Source organism: Oncorhynchus mykiss, chromosome 19 (genome assembly GCF_013265735.2).
Source record: "Oncorhynchus mykiss isolate Arlee chromosome 19, USDA_OmykA_1.1, whole genome shotgun sequence".
Lineage (NCBI taxonomy): Eukaryota > Metazoa > Chordata > Actinopteri > Salmoniformes > Salmonidae > Oncorhynchus > Oncorhynchus mykiss.
Window position 1 is genome coordinate 1,191,224 of NC_048583.1, and position 24,211 is coordinate 1,215,434.

The following is a 24,211-nucleotide window of genomic DNA, read 5'->3' on the forward strand; positions in this document are numbered from 1 at the left end:
ATGATATGTTCTGCCTGCGACTTATGGAACACTGACTTAGTGTTCACAGGACTTGCTACCTTGTCCAGGACCTGCTGTTTTTAGAAAAATCTGGCCTTTAATGGTGACGTACACTTATAATCTCCACCCAGCACAGACAGTTTCTAGGGAGTTTTTCCTAGCCAACGTGCTTCTACATCTGCATTGCTTGCTGTTTGGGGTTTTAGGCTGGGTTTCTATATAGCACTTTGTGACATCTATCAGGATGAAGGTAAGACCCAGATGCAGGCCACATTGAATTAACAAATGTTTAATAATCCAACAGGGGCAGGCAATAGAGAGGTCAAGGCAGACAATAGACAGGTCAAGGCAGACAATAGACAGGTCAAGGCAGACAATAGACAGGTCAAGGCAGACAATAGACAAGTCAAGGCAGACAATAGACAGGTCAAGGCAGACAATAGACAGGTCAAGGCAGACAATAGACAGGTCAAGGCAGACAATAGACAGGTCAAGGCAGACAATAGACAGGTCAAGGCAGACAATAGACAGGTCAAGGCAGACAATAGACAGGTCAAGGCAGACAATAGACAGGTCAAGGCAGACAATAGACAGGTCAAGGCAGACAATAGACAGGTCAAGGCAGACAATAGACAGGTCAAGGCAGACAATAGACAGGTCAAGGCAGACAATAGACAGGTCAAGGCAGACAATAGACAGGTCAAGGCAGACAATAGACAGGTCAAGGCAGGCAGGGGTCAGTAAACCAGAGGTGGGGCAACAGTACCGGACGGCAGGCAGGCTCAGGGTCTGGGTAGGCAGAGGTCAACAATCCAGAGGGTGGCAAAGGTACAGGTTGGCAGGCAGGCTCAGGGTCTGGGTAGGCAGAGGTCAACAATCCAGAGGGTGGCAAAGGTACAGGTTGGCAGGCAGGCTCAGGGTCTGGGTAGGCAGAGGTCAACAATCCAGAGGGTGGCAAAGGTACAGGTTGGCAGGCAGGCTCAGGGTCTGGGTAGGCAGAGGTCAACAATCCAGAGGGTGGCAAAGGTACAGGTTGGCAGGCAGGCTCAGGGTCTGGATAGGCAGAGGTCAACAATCCAGAGGGTGGCAAAGGTACAGGTTGGCAGGCAGGCTCAGTGTCAGGGGAAGGCAGAATGGTCAGGCAGGTGGGCTCGGAGTCAGGACAGGTAAAGGTCAAAACCAGGAGGGCGAGAAAAAGGGAGACAAGAAAAAGCAGGAGCTGAGACACAAAACCGCTGGTTGACTTGACAAACAGGACTAACTGGCAACAGACAAACAGAAAACACAGCTATAAATACACAGGGGATAAGGGGAAGACGGGCGACACCTGGAGGGGGGTGGATACAATCACAAAGACAGGTGAAACAGATCAGGGTGTGATTTATAAATACATTTGATTGATTGATGATTACAGACTAGCTACGATGCCCTGACTGAAGAGAGAAACCAGCAACAGCGAGACCAAGACAGGGTTCAGGAGATGTTTGCTATGTTTGGTAAGTGGTGGATATAAATATGGGCGGCCTCATAGAGAGGCAGATTGACGAAGGCAGCATTTTTCTAGCTAAATTGACCAAGACGCACCCTTCTAGCCTTTAGGTGGCCTTAAGTGAGATTTGGTTGCCCCATGGGCTGTGTGTACAACCTACAGTAAACAGCCTTGCTCATGGAGCACTGGGCTTTGGGTACAACCTACAGTGGTTCTTCCTTTAAAAGTTGCGAGCTTGTACCGCAGGATTAAGAGGTACCCAGCATCACGGCTTCATTGCTCCAGACTACCACAAGGGGGAGTTAGAGCGCTCATTATGCATTTGGGTCCCAAGGTTTTTATATGACCAATCATATCGAGTGGTTCCAATGATGTTGACGTGAGCCACCCTTGCCTTGTGGCGTTCTTCATCAAAGATGGCTAACAAAACATTACGGTGGATCCAGATGTAGGTTGTTATAACGTCATAATGAGTCAGGCAAAACATTTACAATGGAGAGGAAAATGTTAGTTCATGTAGAGACAAAACGTTTGTGCATATTATTTTGTCATGAAGTTAATTCACGAAAATCGCTCTTTAGCAAGTTATCTGTCTAGCTAACATTAGCCAGCTAGCTAGTGTTAGGATAATTCATTTATAATTTGTGTTGATTAATGTTTTAGGGACTCCTGAGATTACCAGCAAACCAGGCTGCCATCTTGTGAAACAGTGAATGTAAAGAATCTAGCTAGCGAAAGCATTTACTGCAAATTGAATGCGCAGTTATGTAAGCTTGCCTTGCAATGCAGCTGAAGTAACATAGCTAACTAACTATTTACATGCTTACTGTGTCTGCATGTATGTATTACAATTATACACTTCAACAGTGTTAACCACTCCAGCTCCTTGGACATCAATGATTATACATTGTAACTATGCAATAGATTAGAAACATGATTGATTTGTAATTCATATATACAGAAGAAGAAAAGCTATGCTTTATTAATCTGAGGACACAGGATAGTATTTCAATGAGACACTTAATTTCAACCAGTGGATAATGTGAAACACTTTATTTAAAGAAGTTCATTATCCAGGTGTTATAAATGCATTATAATTATGATAATTGTAATATTATAAATATAAATTCAATCTGTACTTCAATGCACATATGGTGTGCATTATAAAACGAGGAAGAAAGACGAGGTGGGAAGAGAGGTGTAGAAGACAGAAAGACAAGGTGGGGAAAGTGGTGTAGAAGACAGAAAGACAAGGTGGGGAAAGTGGTGTAGAAGACAGAAAGGGAAAGAGGTAAGAACCTCGCAGACAACATATGATTCATGAATTACAGTGCTACCCTAATATTCTCTCACAATTGCGGTGTCTCCTAACCAGCCTTGGGCTCCCAGTCGGCCCGAAGGTTATCTTAAGAGCGGGTGAGGTGGCGATAACGGGACTTGCTTCCTCTCTCACATCAAAACATACCTGCAGACGAGAGAGCATGATTAAGCCCTGTTTGTTTTATTCTAACAAGGTCAGTCATCTTAAATCAGGAGGTGAAATGCAAAACTGACCTTTGATCATTAACTCTGGGACTACTCCATCTCTGTCTGTATTTCAATGAACCTTTCTGAACCACCCTTCCCGGATCCGGGATAATTGTCATCAGCAACGCTGAATAGCGTAGCGTAGCATAGCGCCACAGGTAAATAATATTACAAGAAAATATTAATATTCATGAAATCACAAGTGCAACATTACAAAACACAGTTTAGCCTTTTGTTAATCCAAGTCGTCTCAGATTTTGAAATTATGCTTTACAGCGAAAGCAATACAAGCGTTTGTGTAAGTTTATCGATTGCTCGACAAAACAATAAGTACACATAGCATCAGGTAACTTGGTCACGAAAATCAGAAAAGCAATCAAATTAATCGTTTACCTTTGATCTTCGGATGTTTTCACTCACGAGACTCCCAGTTAGACAACAAATGTTCCATTTGTTCCATAAAGATATTTTTTTATATCCAAATATCCAAACCATATCCAAACCTCCGTTAGTTTGGTGCGTTATGCACAGGAATCCACCGGAAAGAGCGGTCACGACAACGCAGACAAAAATTCCAAATTATATCCATAATGTTCACAGAAACATGTCAAATGTTTTTTATAATCCATCCTCAGGGTGTTTTTCAAATATCTATTCGATAATATATCAACCGGGAAAGTTGGCTTTTCACTAGGACCGGGAGTAACAATGGCTGCCTTTCTCTTTTGCGCATAACTCACTCTGAGAGCCCCCACCTATCCACTTACGCAATGTGGACGTTCACACTCATTCTTCAAAATAAAAGCCTGAAACTATGTCTAAAGGCTGTTGACACCTTAGGGAAGCCATAGAAAAATGAGTCTGGTTGATATCCCTTTAAATGGGCAATAGGGATGCATAACAACAGAGAGGTTTCAGAAACAGGGGCAGTTCCTAATTGGATTTTCCTCAGGTTTTAGCCTGCAGGTTTTAGCCTGCAATATCAGTTCAACTCACAGACAACATTTTGACCATTTTGGAAACTTCAAAATGTTTTATATCTTAATCAGACAATTATATGCATATTCTAGTTTCAGGGGCTGAGAAATTGGCAGTTTCAAATTGGTACGTTTTTTAGCCAAAAAAGAAAATACTGCCCCCTAGCCTTAAGAAGTTTTTAATAATACTTTCTGTTGACCTGACCAAGTGACATCTCACCTATGATCATGCTGTGCTCTCTGCGTCAGCATGGGGGGGTCAATGTAAATAGTCTGGTGGCCATTTGATTAATTGTTCAGCAATCTTATGGTTTGGGGGTAGAAGCTGTTATATGAAATAGAGTAAGGTTCTCAGATAGGCAGAGAGGAGATGGGAGGAGAGGAATATAGGAAAGACTAATAGAGATAGAGCCTACTCTGGAAAATGATTCTTCATTATTTTTTATTAAAAACATGTCATGTGATTTGCCATAGGCTTATACAAAAAAAAAGAACGCGGGACCAAATATTAACCTATACTTTTCACTTTAATAATGTACATAATAATGTCACAGATTAATAAATGAAGTAACAATGTTCTTTAACCAATGGTTTGAGCAGACAGCAACCTCCAGGAAGAGACTCAACAGCAGTGTGTGAATGTGTGTGTTTGTGCCCTCTCAGTACTGTTCTGCACTCTGTGTGTGTCCAGGTCACACTGTTTAAAGTATCCAATCACATTTAATCAGGAAGTTGGTAGACCTTGTTAAGGTGTGAAGTCCTCCCACAAACCTATAACAGTGTATGTTCTCAGACTCAGCCTGTTAAGACAAAACAGCTGTTTAACAGCATATAGTCCCAATCCAGTGTATACTCTCTAGCTCCATAGAAAACAACAATATATTTTAGGGCGTAATTAGAATGAACCTATAAATGGAGATATCTTCGAAGATGTACGTTAATGTGGACAGAAAGAGCCGTCGACAGGATACTGTGAACTGGAGCATAAATAAACAACCTGAATCTCAGAACACTGATAAATACCCTGTAGTCATAGAGACACACACATGGAAGTGTAAACCAATAGTTATTATCCCTCCACTTGCCACACAAACTGTTTACCTTAAGATCATGAGGTTGGTTGATGTCTAATGCCCCAAACTCAAATATTTAAAATAATGATCTGTAACAAACAGATTATTAATATTTTAAAACAGAACACAACTTGTCTTCCAAACAATGGTGTCTTACTTCACAAGGGAAAGGTTTTGAAACAGTCATTCAAATTATTTGCGTGTGGAAATTGATAAATTTAATGCTACATACTACGTGTCCCAGTTTAAATGTTCTGAAATGTTGGAGGCTCCAAAGGTGTATTTGTCACGATCGTGTGTAGAATAAACGGATACAAAAACAAACGAAACGTGAAGTCATGGAGTGCTAACATGCAACTACACATAAACAAGATCCCACAAAGCGCAATGGGGAAATGGCTGCCTAAATATGATCCCCAATCAGAGACAACAATAGACAGCTGCCTCTGATTGGGAACCATACCAGGCAAACATAGAAATAAAAAACTAGAGTAGTCACACCCCGACCTAACCAACATAGAGAATAGAAGGCTCTCTATCGTCAGGGTGTGACAGTCCCCCCCCCCACCCCCCACCCCCCCAAAGGTGCGGACTCCGGCCGCAAAACCTGACTCAATAGGGGAGGGTCCGGGTGGGCATCTAATGTTGGGGGCGGCTCCGGTGCAGGGCGAAGTACCCAATCCACTCGCGGATATGGAGCGGGGTAGAACGCCGTGCCCGGACTGGGCATCGACGTAGAGGAGGGCCCCGGCCATGGAGCTGGGTTGTTCGCCACACCCGGACTAGGCACCGGCGCGGAAGAAGGCTCCGGCCATGGAGCTGAGTTGACCGCCGTGCCTGGACTGGGCACCAGCGCAGAGCAAAGCTCCTCCCATGGAGCGGCACCAGCACAGAGGAAGGCTCCGGCCTTGGAGCTGGACCTGATGCCGTACCTGGACTGGGCATCGGCGGAGAGAAGAGCTCCTGCCCCGGAGCTGGAGGTTCCGGACCGTGGACCGTTGCAGGACGTTCCGGACAGTGGACAGTCGCAGGAGATTCCGGACCGTGGACCGTCTCAGGAGGTTCCGGAACGTGGACCGTCTCAGGAGGTTCCGGAACGTGGACCGTCTCAGGAGGTTCCGGACCGTGGACCGTCTCAGGAGGTTCCGGACCGTGGACCGTCACCGGAGGTTCCGGACTGTGGACCGTCACCGGGGGTTCCGGACTGTGAAACGTCGCCTGGACTGGGGAGGTGCACCGGAGGCCTGATGCGTGGGGCTGGTACAGGTGGCACCGGACTGGTGACACGCACTGTAGTTCCCTGGGCTGCTGCTGTGGATACAGCTCTTCCTGAACTGCAAGCCACTTGAGATGAACGTAAGAGCCAGATACAAAGTTATAAAGCTGCAGGAGAGCAAAACAGTAACTGCCTCAGGCACTGATTTTACAGCATCGACAAGAACCAAATTCAAACAATGTGCATTGCAGTGCACATAAAATGCAAATCTTGCACTGTTTTTAATCCAGGCAGACACACCAGAATGTTTTCCGCTCATGACGGATGCACCATCATAGCCTTGCCCCATAAGATTATTTCAGTAGTCCAGACCATGTTTTTCAAGGCGATCAATTATCATTTTTGTGAGCCCTGATGAATCTAAGCTTTCAGCTGACCGAAAGCATAAAAAGCTTTTGTGGATGGCCCCATTGTAATAGTACCTCACAACTAAAGACATTTGTTATTTTTTCTTTAACTCTTTGGTTTCATCTGCAATTGCTCTCAACACTTTACTTTCTTTTACTTCTCTTATTAGTTCACTTTGAAACATCTCAGCAAAGCCCTCAAGAACTTCCTTCTGGATTTGGTGGCTTTTGTACTTAGCATTGCCACATGCATTCATCCTTTTCTCCATGACAGGGTCATGCTTTGCTATTTCTTCTAAGATTGTCTAAAAATAATCCTTGTTGTGAGAGTCATCAGACTCTTGATGACATCTCTGCGCTATATTTTGAGTGGCAGTTAATAGGAGCAAATCTGCAATTGTTTAAATGGAAGTACAGTTTCCCCCCCACTTTCTTTGTACGGTCCTCATTTTTGACATCTAACATTGATGAGTTGCTGTCAATAGCCTTTTTATGCTGATTTCAAGCATACATAGCATTGATATGATGCTCTGCCTTTGAATGTAGCTTAAACCCAGAATCTTTAAACAGAGCCTATTTCCAGTTACAAAAACCTGACTGTGATGTGAAGGCAGATTCAGAAGTGTTAGGCAGAGAAAAACGCCTACAGGCAAAACAATAAGTTAAATCTTAATTTACAGATAATTAAAGCCATAAATTGACCTTATACCAGGAACTGTTGAAAGCACTTTTCCTAGTACCATGCTGCATTCTGGGAAATGTTTTCAAATATATCTCTTAGAGATATTGTGTTTTATAGTGGTGTCAAAACAACAGTGAGTGTCAAAGTAACCTGTGGATAGACAGTAGATATTATGACAGTTAACCTGTGGATAGACAGTAGATGTTAGGACAGTTAACCTGTGCAAAGACAGTAGATGTTATGACAGTTAACCTGTGGATAGACAGTAGATGTTAGGACAGTTAACCTGTGGATAGATAGTATATGTTATGACAGTTAACCTGTGGATAGACAGTAGATGTTATGACAGTTAACCTGTGGATAGACAGTAGATGTTATGACAGTTAACCTGTGGATAGACAGTAGATGTTATGACAGTTAGCCTGCGGATAGACAGTAGATGTTATGACAGTTAACCAGTGGATAGACAGTAGATGATATGACAGTTAACCTGTGGGTAGACAATAGATGTTATGACAGTTAACCTGTGGATAGACAGTAGATGTTATGACAGTTAACCTGTGGATAGACAGTAGATGTTATGACAGTTAACCTGTGGATAGACAGTAGATGTTATGACAGTTAACCTGTGGATAGACAGTAGATGATATGACAGTTAACCTGTGGGTAGACAATAGATTTTATGACAGTTAACCTGTCTCTGCTGTCTCTTTCAGTCTCTGCTGAAAGATTCCTTCATTACCAAGGTCCGCCGTCTCTCTCCTCCAACCCCACTAGTGACATTGTCCACGTTCCAGATTGACTACATTGAAGTCACCTGCCAGATCTCACAATGCCTGGATTGGTGTTTAACACATCAGTTAATCACATCATGTTGTACAGTAATCTGATGCCCATTTGTTGATGCGTGCTACTCAACTGCAATATATTCGGCCTGGAACGAGACAGCTCTCTCCTCATTGTAGTTGATAGATTGAGCCGTACTGAGCTCTGACCTCACAGACACAGGAAACTACTAACCCTGCTACTTCTCTCCCTCCCATCTCACTCTGACCTCACAGACACAGGAAACTACTAACCCTGCTACTGTTCTCCCTCCCATCTCACTCTGACCTCACAGACACAGGAAACTACTAACCCTGCTACTGTTCTCCCTCCAATCTCACTCTGACCTCACAAACACAGGAAACTGCTAACCCTGCTACTGTTCTCCCTCCCATCTCACTCTGATAGCCACAATTTCCTCTTCTCTCTCTGGTTGGACAGCATACTTGTTACTCTTTGGCCTCAACTTTGTTTCAAAGCCATTTCTTAGTGTTACTTTTGTGTAAAACTACATCTAATGATTAATTTGAAAGTCAACAATAGGTTTTTCTATATGTCCTGCAAGCATTTCTGAAAACCCGCTCATTTCTGAAAAAACGTTTTTGCTCAGTCATTATGCGGTATTGTGTGTAGATTGATGAGGGGAAAAAACAATGTAAACAATTTTAGAATAAAGCTGTAACGTAACAAAATGTGAAATAAGTGAAGGGTCTGATTACTTTCTGAATGCACTGTACAGTACATGGTATTTGGTGGCCAGTCAAACTCTGGGGGGAAGTTTCCCCTAGGTGTATGATCAGCAATCCCTCCCACGATCCTAACCTTAACCATTTGTGGTGGAAATGCAAAACTGACCCAAGATCAGCGTCTAGGGACATCTTCCCCTTACACCACCAGCCACAGAGTGAGATCCATAATGTGCTCTCCATTTGAAGGCTGGGGGGCTGTAAACTCAGTCAGGATATATGTAGTGTATATGTCAATTAACATAATCCCAATTCATTTTAGCACATCCAGATTTGGGACCCTGTGAAATCACACATACATCGTATAGCATGATATAGAGCCATATCGTGTATTATATTATCAAACTAAGGCTGGTGCAAGTCACGTGGTGGCTTGCTGATTGTGTTGTGTTGAACTCACACTTTGGTTGACTGATAAAGAGTTTCACTACCTAAAGTCACACAGACGCAAGACAGTGCAGGGAGAAGACACAGCTACAAACGTACATTAGAGTTGAGGTTAGAAGTAGAAGTTACTGTATTTGAGCACAATTTTAAGATGTCAGAAGGAGTCTATGAAAACACAGATGGATTTAAAGACAACAAATCTAATGCAATGAAGAACACAGACATTGATGACCAATTATATGGCAACGTAGGAGCCTTCAAGCCCAGTCCAAGAGATGGAGTTGTTGCTTCAGGTAAGATCGCATGAACACACACACACACACACACACACACACACACACACACACACACACACACACACACACACATTACACACAATATATTAAACAAGTGAGCTTATCCTGTAGAACTCTAGCTTTATTTGTCTCAATCCTGGATGATACAGTTAAACATATTACCAAAGATGTTTAATCATTTGTGATTCAGTACATGTTCAGTGGTGGAAGAGACCCTCTGGAGTTGCTGCAGTGTGTCTGGGGCTGCTGTGTGTTTTCCTAATAATCTTTGAAAGTCAGTCTGTTGTCAAATTACATATAAGCAAAATATCAAATGCTCATATTTGATTGTTGTTCCTACATATGGGTCCCAAAAGAGGGAAGTGAAGTGGACCTTTTCTGTCATTCAACCAGCTGTCACTCAAAATCTCCTTGACCAATCAGGTTCATTAAGAGAGAGGGAGGCAGGTTGTCTAGCGGTTAAGATTGATTGGCCAGTAACCGAAGGGTGCTGCATCAAAATCCCGAGCCCGAAATTAACCCTAATTGGTCGTGTAAGTCGATCTGGATAAGAGTAAATCGCTCTGGATTCTAGAGGAGAGCCCTGGTGGTTACTGTTGTCATCTCATCCTCACTGGTTAAGCCTTCCCATCCTCAGTATCCACTTGGAGCAGTTTGTAGTGTCAAATCTATTGTACGGACATTATAATGACCCATGTTTGTAGTCCTGGACCTCCTGAACATGTTGATGTATATTTGGGAGTAAACAGAGGGTCCACATCAGCAGAAAGGTGAAAGGAAGGAGGAGTTCTGGAAACTCCCTGAATTATCTTGGGACTGTTACACATGATATTTAATATATGTTAACAGCTAGTCTTTGTTCTCCACTTCCCCTCTATGATCTATATCTTCCTGGTATGATAGTGTCCTGTCCATCATCACAAATAACAAGTCCCATTCCCTGGGCAGGAGGACTGTGTTGAGACATACTCTGGACAAGATGACCATGTAGAGACATGGAATGTTTTATATTGTGCTGCAGAAAATGTTTTAACAATAATCACTGTAACAATCTCTCTCACACACACATACACACGCAAGCACGGGCACAAGCATGCAAACTTGTCCTATTTTTTTTATTAACAACTACTGTGTCATTATGTTGATACTTCCCTATAGTTAACACCAACAGCAGTCACACAGACAGAGACACACAGTTGACTCAGAGACAATGATATCAGTAGAAGCAGAGACTTAACGTATAGAGGGCTTGCAGTTGACATACAACATCTCCAGGTTGCCATGTTGGAAGACCACCACATTAATTCTAGAATCAGAGACTTAATGTATAGTAGATCTACATAGAAAGAAAGACCCATGTATTGTTGACGATGTCAAAGGGCATCTATGCTGAGCCAGATATGAACTAGGTCAAGTAACACACACACACACACACACAAAACATAACAGTCTCTTGTATGTGTCCACAGAGCCTGATAGCTCAGGGAAGAGACGCTTCCTAGTTGCTGCAGTGTGTCTGGGGCTGCTCTGTGTTCTCCTACTGGCTGGGATCATAGGCCTGTCTGTCTACTGTGAGTTTGTGTCCAAGTTCATTGCTTATCACCTAGTTATAGGAGGTGCAGGTTACTATGCCTAATTACCTGGTGTTTTACCTAGTAACTGTGTTTATACTTTGTAGATAACAGAGTCATGAACGATTCTGAAGATAAAAGGAACAACTTGTTTCAGAGTTTCTCCCTTTATAAAATCAACGCAACTGCAGAGAGAGACCAGCTACAGACCAGATACAACAACCTGACTGAAGAGAAAGGTCATATTCAGGCAAAGCTTTTTGTGATAGGTGAGATATAAACTATGATAAATTATTAGTAGATCAACAGTAATAATACATCAATGGGTTTATGAGTTTAAAGATACTGGCTAAGTTTCACAATGTTTTCACATTTTCTCTTCAACAGAGCAGCATTGTCAGGAGGGATGGAGATACTTTGACTACAAGTTCTACTTCCTGTCTACTGAGAAGAAAACCTGGGAGGAGAGCAGACAGGACTGTCTGGAGAGAGGAGCAGACCTGGTGATCATAAACAGCAGAGAGGAACAGGTGAGAGAGAAAGTCGGAGCAAATCTAATTTTCCTCAGTACACTAATATGTGTGCAGTATTTTATAAATATCTTAAAATGTGCTATCTTTCTCAACAACAGACATTTGTCTTCAACCTCCACCTGAGAGCCTGGATTGGTCTAAGTGACTCTGTTACTGAGGGGACCTGGAAGTGGGTGGACGGCACCCCACTGACCACAGGGTGAGAGATTTACCATTTTACCAGATGATATTGGGATACAAAACAACAATGATAAATTGCATCTAATCATGTTCATCAGAATGTATGTTTCTATTCATGGATGTTATTCAATGAGAACTATAGATGTATCACAATAATCAAGTCATATTTTTCGATTAAAATTCCATTATATAATAAATAAATATAATTGGAAATGGCCCATTCTGTATAATGGTATGGTCATCTTTCAGAATGTGTCTTTAAACTGTTAAAACATAAGACTATGTCTATAATTGAGGAGTATGTTTGTACCACAATGTCTGACTGTCTCTGTGTTGTTTAGGTACTGGGGGAAAGGACAGCCTGATGATAGAGGGCAAGAGGACTGTGCTGAGATATACTATGGACAAGATGACCCTGTAAAGACATGGAATGATGACAAATGTGGCACAAATCATAACTGGATCTGTGAGAAAGTGGTGTAACAATAACCCACAGTAACAAACAGTCTCTCTCTCTCGCTCTGTTATTGTTATGTTGATGGTTGAATACAGTACATTGATGCGGAATTTAATCCCAGTGCAGGAACACCAACGGGCGGAAATTTCAGAACGCCAACTATAGTTTTCGATAAAACTCAAACTTTCATTAAAACACACATGCAAGGTACTGAATTAAAGCTACACTCGTTGTGAATCTAGCCACCAAGTCAGATTTGTAAAATGCTTTTCGGCGAAAGCATGAGAAGCTATTATCTGATAGCATGCACCCCCCCAAAATACCAGCACGCCACATAAAACTACAAGATCATGAACAAACAAACAATCTGACAAGGACATGAGGGGAAACAGAGGCTTAAATACACAACCGGATAATGAATGGGATTGGAACCAGGTGTGTAAGAAGACAAGAAAAAAACAATGGAAAATGAAAAATGGATCAATGATGGCTAGAAGACCGGTGACGTCGACTGCCGAGCACTGCCCAAACAAGGAGAGGCATCGATTTCGGCAGAAGTCGTGACAGCCGAGTATAGCCCACAAAGATCTCCCCCAAGGCACAACCCAAGGAGGGGCGCCAACCCGGACAGGAATATCACGTCAGTGACTCAACCCACTCAAGTGACGCACCCCTCCTGGGGATGGCATCGAAGAGCACCAGTAAGCCAGTGACTCAGCCCCTGTAATAGGGTTTGAGGCAGAGAATCCCAGTGGAGAGAGGGGAACCGGCCAGGCAGAGACAGCAAGGGCGGTTCATTGCTCCAGTGCCTTTCCTTTCACCTTCACACCCCTGGGCCAGACTACACTCAATCATAGGACCTACTGAAGAGATGAGTCTTCAATAAAGACCTACAGGTATGCATCTCTCACATGGATAGGCAGACCATTCCATAAAAATTGAGCTCTATAGGAGAAAGCCCTGCCTCCAGAAAGCCCTGCCTCCAGAGCAAGCCCATGTAATGCTTTGTAGGTTAGCAGTAAAACCTTGAAATCATCCCTAGCCTTAACATGAAGCCAGTATAGAGAGAATATCACAGTTTTTTTGGCAATATTACGTAGATGGAAAAAAGCTATCCTTGAAACAGTCTTAATTTGTTCGTCAAAAGAGAGATCAGGGTCCAGAGTTATGCCGAGGTCCTTCCCAGTTTTATTTGAGACGACTGTACAACCATCAAGATTAATTGTCAGATCCAACAGAAGATCTCTTTGTTTCTTGGGACCTAGAAGAAGCATCTCTGTTTTGTCTTAGTTTAAAAGTAAAACATTTGCCGCCATCCACTTCCTTATGTCTGAAACACAGGCTTCCAGGGAGGGCAATTTTGGGGCTTCACCATGTTTCATCGAAATGTACAGCTGTGTGTCATCTGCTTAGCAGTGAAAGTTAACATCTGTCACGACTCTGTCACGACTTCCGTCCCCCTCCTTTTTCGTGTGGCGTTCGGCAGTTGACGTCACCGGCCTTCTAGCCATCGCCGATCTACTTTTCATTTTCCATTTGTTTTGTCTTTGTCTTACACACCTGCTTTCAATCCCCCAATTACTTGTTAATTTTTTAACCCTCTGTTCCCCCATGTTTGTTTGTGAGTGATTGTTTATTTGTAATACAGTCTGTTATTGCGGGCTAGTATTATTGTGTATTTGTGTACTTGAGTAAATTACGTTTATTACTCATATCTGCTGTCCTGCGCCTGACTCCTCAACACCAGCTACACACAGGCATTATTACAACATCATGTTTCCGAATGACATCACCAAGAGTTGAAATATATAGTGAAAACAAAAGTGGTCCTAAAACGGAGCCTTGAGGAACACCGAAATGTACAGTTGATTTGTCAGAGGACAAACCATCCACAGAGACAAACTGATATCTTTCCGACAGAAAGATCTAAACCAGGCCAGAACTTGTCCGGGTAGACCAATTTGGGTTTCCAATCTCTCCAAAAGAATGTGGTGATCGATGGTATCAAAAGCAGCACTAAGGTCTAGTTGCACGAGGACAGATGCAGAGCCTCGGTCTGACGCCATTAAAAGGTAATTTACCACCTTCACAAGTGCAGTCTCTTCAGCTTCAGCGTTTCGTATACAATGTTTGTCTTCAAGAAGGCAGTTAGTTGCAAAGAAACAGCTTTTTTTTATTGAGAGGAATGGGAAATTCGAAATAGGCAGATATTTTATTATATTTTCTGGGTCAAGGTTTGGCTTTTTCATGAGAGGCTTTTTACTGCCACTTTTAGTGAGTTTAATACACATCTGGTGGATAGAAAGCCATTTATTATGTTCAACATAGGAGGGCCAAGCACAGAAAGCAGCTCTTTCAGTAGTTTTGGTCAAATAGGGTCCAATATGCAGCTTGAAGGTTTGGAGGCCATGATTATTTTCATCAATGTGTCAAGAGATATAGTACTAAAACACTTGAGTGTCTCCCTTGATCCTAGGTCCAGGCAGAGTTGTGCAGACTCAGGACAACTGAGCTTTGGAGGAATACGCAGATTTAAAGAGGAGTCCGTAATTTGCTTTCTCATGATCATGATCTCTTCCACAAAGAAGTATGTGAATTTATCACTGCTGAAGTGAAAGCCATCCTCTCTTGGGGAATGCTGCTTTTTAGTTAGTTTTGCGACAGTATCAAAAATAAATGTTGGATTGTTCTTATTTTCCTCAATTAAGTTGGAAAAATAGGATGATCGAGCAGCAGTAAGGACTCTTCGATACTGCATGGTACTGTCTTTCAAAGTTATTCGGAAAGACTTCCAGTTTGGTGTAGAGCCATTTATGTTCCAGTTTTCTGGAAGCTTGCTTCAGAGCTTGGGTATTTTCTGTATACCAGGGAGCTAGTTTCTTATGACAAATGTTTTTCGTTTTTAGCGTTGCGACTGCATCTAGGGTATTGCGCAAGGTTAAACTGAGTTCCTCAGTTAGGTGATTAACAGATTGTTGTACTCTTACGTCCTTTGGTAGGCGAAGGGAGTCTGGAAGGGCATCTAGGAATCTTTGGGATGTCCGAGAATTTATAGCACAGCTTTTGATGATCCTTGGTTGGGGTCTGAGCAGATCATTTGTTGCGATTGCAAACGTAATAAAATGGTGGTCCGATAGTCCAGGATTATGAGGAAAAACTTTAAGATCCACAAAATGTATTCCACGGGACAAAACTAGGTCCAGAGTATGTATGACTGTGGCAGTGAGTAGCTCCGGAAACATGATGGACAAAACCCACTGAGTCGATGATGACTCCGGAGTGGGTCTGTGGACTTTTCCATGTGAATATTATAAAGTCATTATTATAAAGTCACGAAAAATGTGGAATTAGGAATAGGATAGGAATTCAAGGAACTCAGTGAGGAACGCTGTATATGGCCCAGGAGGCCTGTAAACAGTAGCTATAAAAAGTGATTGAGTAGGCTACCTATGTTTAACCTATGTTTATCACTTTAGTATTAAGAATAACAAAGTCACAGATTAATAAATAAAGGAACAATGTTCTTTCACAAGGTCTACAAGATTCCTGATTTAATGTGATTGGACACTTAAAACAGTGTTACATGGACACACAGAGGGCAGAACAGTTCTAAGAGGAAACACACACACACTAACACAAATGCTAAGGAAAGGTGAAAATGACTCACAACCTTCACAGTACAAGGTACAACGTGTAGGTTACCAATAGCAACACCAAGCACCAAGCACCAGTGGACCTGCCTGCTACATATCCACACACTCAACATGGTGTCAATCTGCTGTTGTGTCTCTTCCTGGAGGTTGCTGTCTGTTCAAACCGCCGGTTAAGGTGTGAAGTCCTCCCTAAATCTATAACACTCTATGTTCTCAGACCCAACAGACTGTTAAACTAAAACAGCTGTTTACAGGATATACAACATAATATACTGTCTGTTGTACTGTGTGCAGATCCATAAAGTACCAAAGTATATTTTAAGGGAGCAATTAGAATTAGCCTTTATATAGAGCAGTCTGAGGAGATTCATGCTAATGTGGACAGGACACTGTGGACAGGAGCATATATAAACAACTTGAATCTCAGAACACTGGTAAGTACACTGTAGTCATAGAGACACACACATGGAAGTTTAAACCAATGGTTTTTATCCCTCCACTTGCCACATACACTTTTTACCTTAAGATAATGAGGTTGGTCGATGTCCAATGCCCCAAACACAAGTCTTCCAAAAATAAACTAACAAACAGATTACTAATACTATAAAAATAAAAAATAGAAAACATCTTGTCTTCCAAACGATGGTGTCTTCCTCCACAAGGGAAAGGTTTTGAAACATTAAAATGATTTATGTGTGGAAACTTATACATGACATGCTACACATGACATGTGTTCCAGGTTAAATGTTCTGAAATGATGGAGGCTCCTAAGGTGTATTTTAGGATGTATACTAACTGCTGAAAGTTAGTTATATGTTCATATAGTCCTATTAAACTGGCCACTGTGTACTTCCTGTTGCTGTGAAAACCTGCATGGTTAACAACAACATGCACGTCCCCCTCAACAGGAAGAGAGATGTTACTGAGTAACTAGGACTCCATTCATCTACTCCAACCATCTTTCTCCTGATGTGTGCACTTGTGGTCTACACTTAGACACTGGCTGAATTCTGATTCTCTACCCTTCTCCAGAAGTGTGCATAGGATTGGTGCAAACATGGCTGGATGGAGTTTCCACCACATTCTTCAAACTAGTTCATTGAGGTGTAGTGTACCAGTTAAATATCGCATTAGAATTTGTTGTGTGACATAAAGAAGATTTCTCCAACAGAGCAAAACAGTTGGCTGAAAATCAGGAAAACCTGTCCTGAAGGAAACTTGTCCCAATAATCTCCAAATTCTCCAGGTGTGTGCACCTGTTCACTTCCCTTCATGGATTTGAATGGAAATGACTGGTACATGGGAATTCACTCTAGTGCCCATACCTACACCAACCCAATGCTTTTACATTTGTTGGAATTACTGGACAAACAAACACTTTCGGAGAAAGGAGATATTATTTGAACACAATCCAGATGAGAACATTTAAAAACCAATATGATGGACAATGTGTGTGTGTTGTACGTAGGTACTAGAACACTGGTGGAAGAGAGGGACATTGCAGCCCCAACGATGAGGACCGTGTTGAGGTGTCCTGAAGGATGGAGGCTGTTGGGATTCAGATGTTACTTCCTGTCTACTGAGAAGAAAACCTGGGCTTACAGCAGACAGGACTGTCTGGAGAGAGGAGCAGACCTGGTGATCATAAACAGCAGAGAGGAGCAGGTGCGAGAGAGAGAGAGAGAGAGAGAGAGAGAGAGAGAGAGATTTATATGCTTATGAATCAGGAAAATAATTAATACTCACATTTCCCACACACACTTCTCAATATCTCTTCACACTGACTACTTTATGGCCATCGAGTGCAAGCCATCACATGACTTCCATATGAACGATGCCACAAACAGTATAACCTTGCAAAGTATAACTTCCTGCTTGAAGGTGATTGGACACTGAAGACATTCTATCAACTGTTTTGGACCAAAGACAGATATCAGAGAGGTACCTGGTGGAGTACCAGGTACCTGGCCCATTAGACCAACATAGCTACTTGTCAGTACAGTTAGAATCATACAGTAGTTATTACCATTAGGAGACAGTTAGAAAGGTAATCATACAGTTAGTTGAGATGGATGACCACATCAATGACCAGGTTATTGAATTGTTAGGTACTAAATAAACAGAGTAAACATTAACAGGCAACTAGGAAAAGCTCAAACCAAGTTTATTCACCCAATGGGTGAGACAGCTGAACAGACAAATACATGTTCCCAACAGCACACGCATGTATACCTCAGTTTAGGTGGAGTCTCCTCCTTACCTCTAAACATTACATCTTTATTGCAAAGCAGGAAGTTAAAAGTGATTTGGCTAATAAACTGTTCCTTCTCCCTTAATATGACCTGAGCTGACCTCCTCCTCCATTCCTCACTAATACACAGCTCTCCACCCTTATCTGTGACTGTAACCATGTCATTGCCTTTCCCTTAGTAGCATTCCAAGCCCCTGGTTCATATTCAACCTCCATCGACCCCACCATATACATTCCTCCTACAGATAACCATTAACGTCTGTTGTAGCAAGGATTTCAAATTACAACCCAGTAACTCAAACCAGACTGTGGACCTTCTCCTTTCCATAGGATACCTGATGTCAAACAATAACACGTTCTGACGGAATGTAAACGTTCTGCATTCCAATCTCTCCCTCAGTACCATGAACAAGGATTTTTTATATTTCAAATGTAGAACCCTTCAGTCCCCCCTAATGAATTTTGAACAACAATTCCACACTGTTCAACATGATATAAACTTGGAAATTACTTCTAAATGAACAAAGACATAAAACATGATTAACTTTCACAGTTAATTATTAGGTTTACACCTCTGAGACTTATGGTCTCTGATCTACAATTACACTATACACACTTATTTACATCTCTCGTCAGACAACTGAGAATGACATTTCAACTGGAGCTTGATACAAAGATGTCCTCTATCTATCTCTATGGGTCAAGGTAACAGTAATAGAAGGAAGAAACTGAGCTTGTAGAAAACAGCCAGTAGGGGGAGACAAACACTTAATAAAGAAGGTATTATACCCAACATGAGGGACTTTTCTGACCAATATCCCATTGACAAGCAGATTATAGACAAAACCTAAAACTGACCCTTACCTTGACCCTAACCTTCTCCTAATTTTAACTAATTCTAAATGTTTTATGATTAAATAAAATAATGTTCTTGACGTTTAAAATTAAGCATTTTTCTGTATAGATGTCCTGTTGTACTTGCGGTGACCATATATTCATGGACAAAACGTGGTCTGTGTTTTTAGGACAGATGCAGTGCATAAGTCCTACATAGAATGTGAATAATGACATTAAGGGCACTTCTCAAATGGCCACATATTCCCTGTATGGTGAACTACTTTTGTCCAGGTTCCATCACCTCTTTTGATATTTGACTCTTCCTGTGCTCTGTGGATAACCCCCACCACCTACAACAGGGTCAAAAGCAGTCAGCTGACTGTTTTAACCCTGTAGGTACTGGTATTAATCATGATATCTGACTGCTGTTAACCCTGTAGGTACTGGTATTAACCATGATATCTGACTGTTGTTAACCCTGTAGGTACTGGTATTAACCATGATATCTGACTGCTGTTAACCCTGTAGGTACTGGTATTAACCATGATATCCGACTGCTGTTAACCCTGTAGGTACTGGTATTAACCATGATATCTGACTGTTTTTAACCCTGTAGGTACTGGTATTAACCATGATATCCGACTGCTGTTAACCCTGTAGGTACTGGTATTAACCATGATATCCGACTGTTATTAACCCTGTAGGTACTGGTATTAACCATGATATCTGACTGTTATTAACCCTGTAGGTACTGGTATTAACCATGATATCTGACTGTTTTAACCCTGTAGGTACTGGTATTAACCATGATATCTGACTGTTTTAACCCTGTAGGTACTGGTATTAACCATGATATCCGACTGTTATTAACCCTGTAGGTACTGGTATTAACCATGATATCTGACTGTTTTTAACCCTGTAGGTACTGGTATTAACCATGATATCTGACTGTTTTTAACCCTGTAGGTACTGGTATTAACCATGATATCTGATGGATTTTAACCCTGTAGGTACTGGTATTAACCATGATATCTGACTGTTTTAACCCTGTAGGTACTGGTATTAACCATGATATCTGACTGTTTTAACCCTGTAGGTACTGGTATTAACCATGATATCTGATGGATTTTAACCCTGTAGGTACTGGTATTAACCATGATATCCGACTGTTATTAACCCTGTAGGTACTGCTATTAACCATGACATCTGACTGTTTTTAACCCTGTGGGTACTGGTATTAACCATGATATCTGACTGTTTTTAACCCTGTAGGTACTGGTATTAACCATGATATCTGACTGTTTTTAACCCTGTAGGTACTGGTATTAACCATGATATCTGACTGTTTTAACCCTGTAGGTACTGGTATTAACGATGATATCTGACTGTTTTTAACCCTGTAGGTACTGGTATTAACAATTATATCTGACTGTTTTTAACCCTGTGGGTACTGGTATTAACCATGATATCCGACTGTTATTAACCCTGTAGGTACTGGTATTAACCATGATATCTGACTGTTGTTAACCCTGTAGGTACTGGTATTAACCATGATATCTGACTGTTTTTAACCCTGTAGGTAATGGTATTAACCATGATATCTGACTGTTTTTAACCCTGTAGGTACTGGTATTAACCATGATATCTGACTGTTTTTAACCCTGTAGGTACTGGTATTAACCATGATATCTGACTGTTTTAACCCTGTAGGTACTGGTATTAACCATGATATCTGACTGTTTTAACCCTGTAGGTACTGGTATTAACCATGATATCCGACTGTTATTAACCCTGTAGGTACTGCTATTAACCATGACATCTGACTGTTTTTAACCCTGTAGGTACTGGTATTAACCATGATATCTGACTGTTTTTAACCCTGTAGGTACTGGTATTAACCATGATATCTGACTGTTTTTAACCCTGTAGGTACTGGTATTAACCATGATATCTGACTGTTTTAACCCTGTAGGTACTGGTATTAACGATGATATCTGACTGTTTTTAACCCTGTAGGTACTGGTATTAACAATTATATCTGACTGTTTTTAACCCTGTAGGTACTGGTATTAACAATTATATCTGACTGTTTTAACCCTGTAGGTACTGGTATTAACCATGATATCTGACTGTTTTAACCCTGTAGGTACTGGTATTAACCATGATATCTGACTGTTTTAACCCTGTAGGTACTGGTATTAACCATGATATCCGACTGTTATTAACCCTGTAGGTACTGCTATTAACCATGACATCTGACTGTTTTTAACCCTGTAGGTACTGGTATTAACCATGATATCTGACTGTTTTAACCCTGTAGGTACTGGTATTAACCATGATATCTGACTGTTTTTAACCCTGTAGGTACTGGTATTAACCATGATATCTGACTGTTTTAACCCTGTAGGTACTGGTATTAACGATGATATCTGACTGTTTTTAACCCTGTAGGTACTGGTATTAACAATTATATCTGACTGTTTTTAACCCTGTGGGTACTGGTATTAACCATGATATCTGACTGTATAAACCCTGTAGGTACTGGTATGACAAACAGCCTGATAATGCAGGTCCTACTCAGAACGAGGACTGTGCTGAGATACGTAATGACCAGCTTCCTCTAAAGGCATGGAACGACTTGTCATGTGACAGCAAACTCAACTGGATTTGTGAGAAAGCGTTGTAACATCACCATGACAACATACTGCAACACATACAGTAGAAAACAGTGCACACAATTTCCTCCTCCATTCTCTCTCTCTCTCACTCGCTCTCTCTCAAACCCTCACCCACTCATATATGCATGCAAACATGTTTGTAGTATCATACTAATAATAAAAGGCTGACTTATTTCCTGTTTGTAGATTCTTGTGTTCCAGAAGATATGTTTGACACATCAGAGTCAACATGAAGTTAGTACATTTGACTTCTTTCACACTCATCGGGGGCACTTCATCAATCCATTTCAAATATATTCTTCTTACTTACTACAGATAATTACATGCTCCAATTTAGACCCAGTGGAAACATTCTCAACAGTACCATTCACTCATTGCATACATTGTATAGGAGTTGACTGTAGAGATGTCAAGGTATCAAAGGATGTTACTTAATAATCTTTGACAGTCAGTCTTTGTAGTCAAGTTACATATAAGTACAATATCAAATGCTCATATTTGATGTTGTTCCCCTACATGGGCCCCAAAAGAGGGAAGTGAAGTGGATATTTTCAGTGGTTCAACCAGCTGTCACTCAAAAACAACCAATCAGGTTCATTAAAGAGAAGAGGGCTGCGGCCATTTCCCCACTATGATCTAAATATTCCTGGTATGATTGTGTCCTGTCCATCATCACAAATAGCAAGTCCCATTCCCTGGAAAGGAGGACTGTGTTGAGATATACTCTGGACAAAACGACCATGGTGAGACATGGAATGATTTATATTTTGCTGCAGAAAATAGTTTCACAACAACCACTGTAACAATCTCTCACACACACAAGTACTTACACAAGTATGCAAACTTGTTCAATTAGCATTTATATTAGCATGCCCATGTCCTTTTGTTGATACTTCCCTAGAGTTAACACCTACAGCAGTCAAACAGACAGAAACACAGATGACTCAGAGACAGAGATATCACTAGAAGCAGAGACTTCATGTAAACAGAATTCTGTTTTATTTCGTTAACGAGGCCAGTCAATTAAGAACAAATTCTTATTTACAATGACAGCCTACCCCAGCCAAATCCTAACCGGGATGACACTGGGACAATTGTGCACCACCCTATGGGACTCCCAATCACAGAGAGTTGTGATACAGCCTGGAATTGAGCCAGGGTCAGTAGGGACAACTCTAGCACTTACATGCAGTGCCCTAGACCGCAGCACCACTCAGGAGCACATTCCAGAAGCAGAGACTTAATGTATAGTAGACCTACATAGAAAGAAAGACCCAGGCATTGTTAAAGTTGTCAAAGGTCATCTATGCTGAGCCAGATATGAACAAGAAGGTCAAGTTTGACAGAGGTGAGATGGAGGAGAGGATTGTGGATATCTACGTCAGTGCAGACACCCTGAGAGACAGTCAGACCAGCACAAAGTAACAGAACCAAGGAAAGACCCAGATGCAGACTGTCGAAGTAACAATGTTTATTTTAGCAACAGGGGCAGGTAAAGACAGGTCAAGGCAGGATGGGGTCGATAATCCAGAGTATGGAGGCAAAGCTACAGGATGGCAGGCAGGCTCAGGTTAGGCAAAGGTCGGTGATCCAGAGGGGTCAGGGGCAAGCAGAGTGGCCAGGCAGGCGGGCTCAGAGTCAGGACTGGCAGAGTGGCCAGGCAGGCGGGCTCAGAGTCAGGACAGGCAGAGTGGCCAGGCAGGCGTGCTCAGATTCAGGACAGGCAGAGTGGCCAGGCAGGCGGGCTCAGAGTCAGGACAGGCAGAGTGGCCAGGCAGGCGGGCACTCAGGTAACACACACTCAACCCTATTATAGGAGAAGGTCCAAGGTCCCTCCCTCAGGATTGCATTATCCAATGTGTTTTGTTAAGGAAAGATGAATGGTGAAAAAGCCCATCGACAAGTCTGATATAACACAATTTTACCTCTATGATGAGTTCATCTCTCACTTTAACCACTAGGTGGAATCATCACTTAACAATTCAGTACTGTATCCAACAATCAACATGAGAGAGAGAGAGAGAGAGAGAGAGAGAGAGAGAGAGAGAGAGAGAGAGAGAGAGAGAGAAAGAGAGATAAAGAGAGAGAGAGCGTGAGAGAGCGTGAGAGAGAGCGAGAGAGCACGAGAGAGAGCGCGCGAGAGAGAGAGAATGGATGAATGAATGAAGGAGAAAGTTGTGTGCACTCTAGGCTACTGTATGTGTTACATGTTGTTTTCTGTGTCACAACAACAGACATTTATCAATGGGGTTAAATCAGTCAGTCATGTCTGGATTGGTTTGACTGACTCTATTACTGAGGGGACCTGGAAATGGGTGGACGGCACCCCACTGACCACCCCAAGGTAAGAGAATACTGCTCTATAATAACACTGACCACCCCAAGGTAAGAGACTACTGCTCTATAATAACACTGACAACCCCAAG

The 24,211-nt window shown here is 41.9% G+C and overlaps 1 protein-coding gene across 1 annotated transcript; it reads left to right on the plus strand.

The window, feature by feature from the left end:
- Window positions 1-11,309: 11,309 nt before the first annotated feature.
- On the plus strand, window positions 11,310-12,812 carry LOC118941389 (CD209 antigen-like protein A). The gene is made up of 4 exons (XM_036953893.1): window positions 11,310-11,465; window positions 11,584-11,726; window positions 11,828-11,928; window positions 12,251-12,812. The coding sequence occupies exons 1-4, from the start codon at window positions 11,315-11,317 to the stop codon at window positions 12,390-12,392; spliced, it is 537 nt and encodes a 178-aa protein (XP_036809788.1). The 5' UTR covers window positions 11,310-11,314; the 3' UTR covers window positions 12,393-12,812.
- The last annotated feature ends 11,399 nt before the right edge of the window (window positions 12,813-24,211 follow it).

Excerpts from the sequence above, each read along its gene's own strand:
- LOC118941389 (XM_036953893.1), top strand. The coding sequence starts at position 11,315 with ATGAACGATTCTGAAGATAAAAGGAACAACTTGTTTCAGAGTTTCTCC. Across the intron at positions 11,466-11,583 it reads GGCAAAGCTTTTTGTGATAG|AGCAGCATTGTCAGGAGGGA; the intron begins GTGAGATATAAA and ends TCTCTTCAACAG. Across the intron at positions 11,929-12,250 it reads GGCACCCCACTGACCACAGG|GTACTGGGGGAAAGGACAGC; the intron begins GTGAGAGATTTA and ends TGTGTTGTTTAG.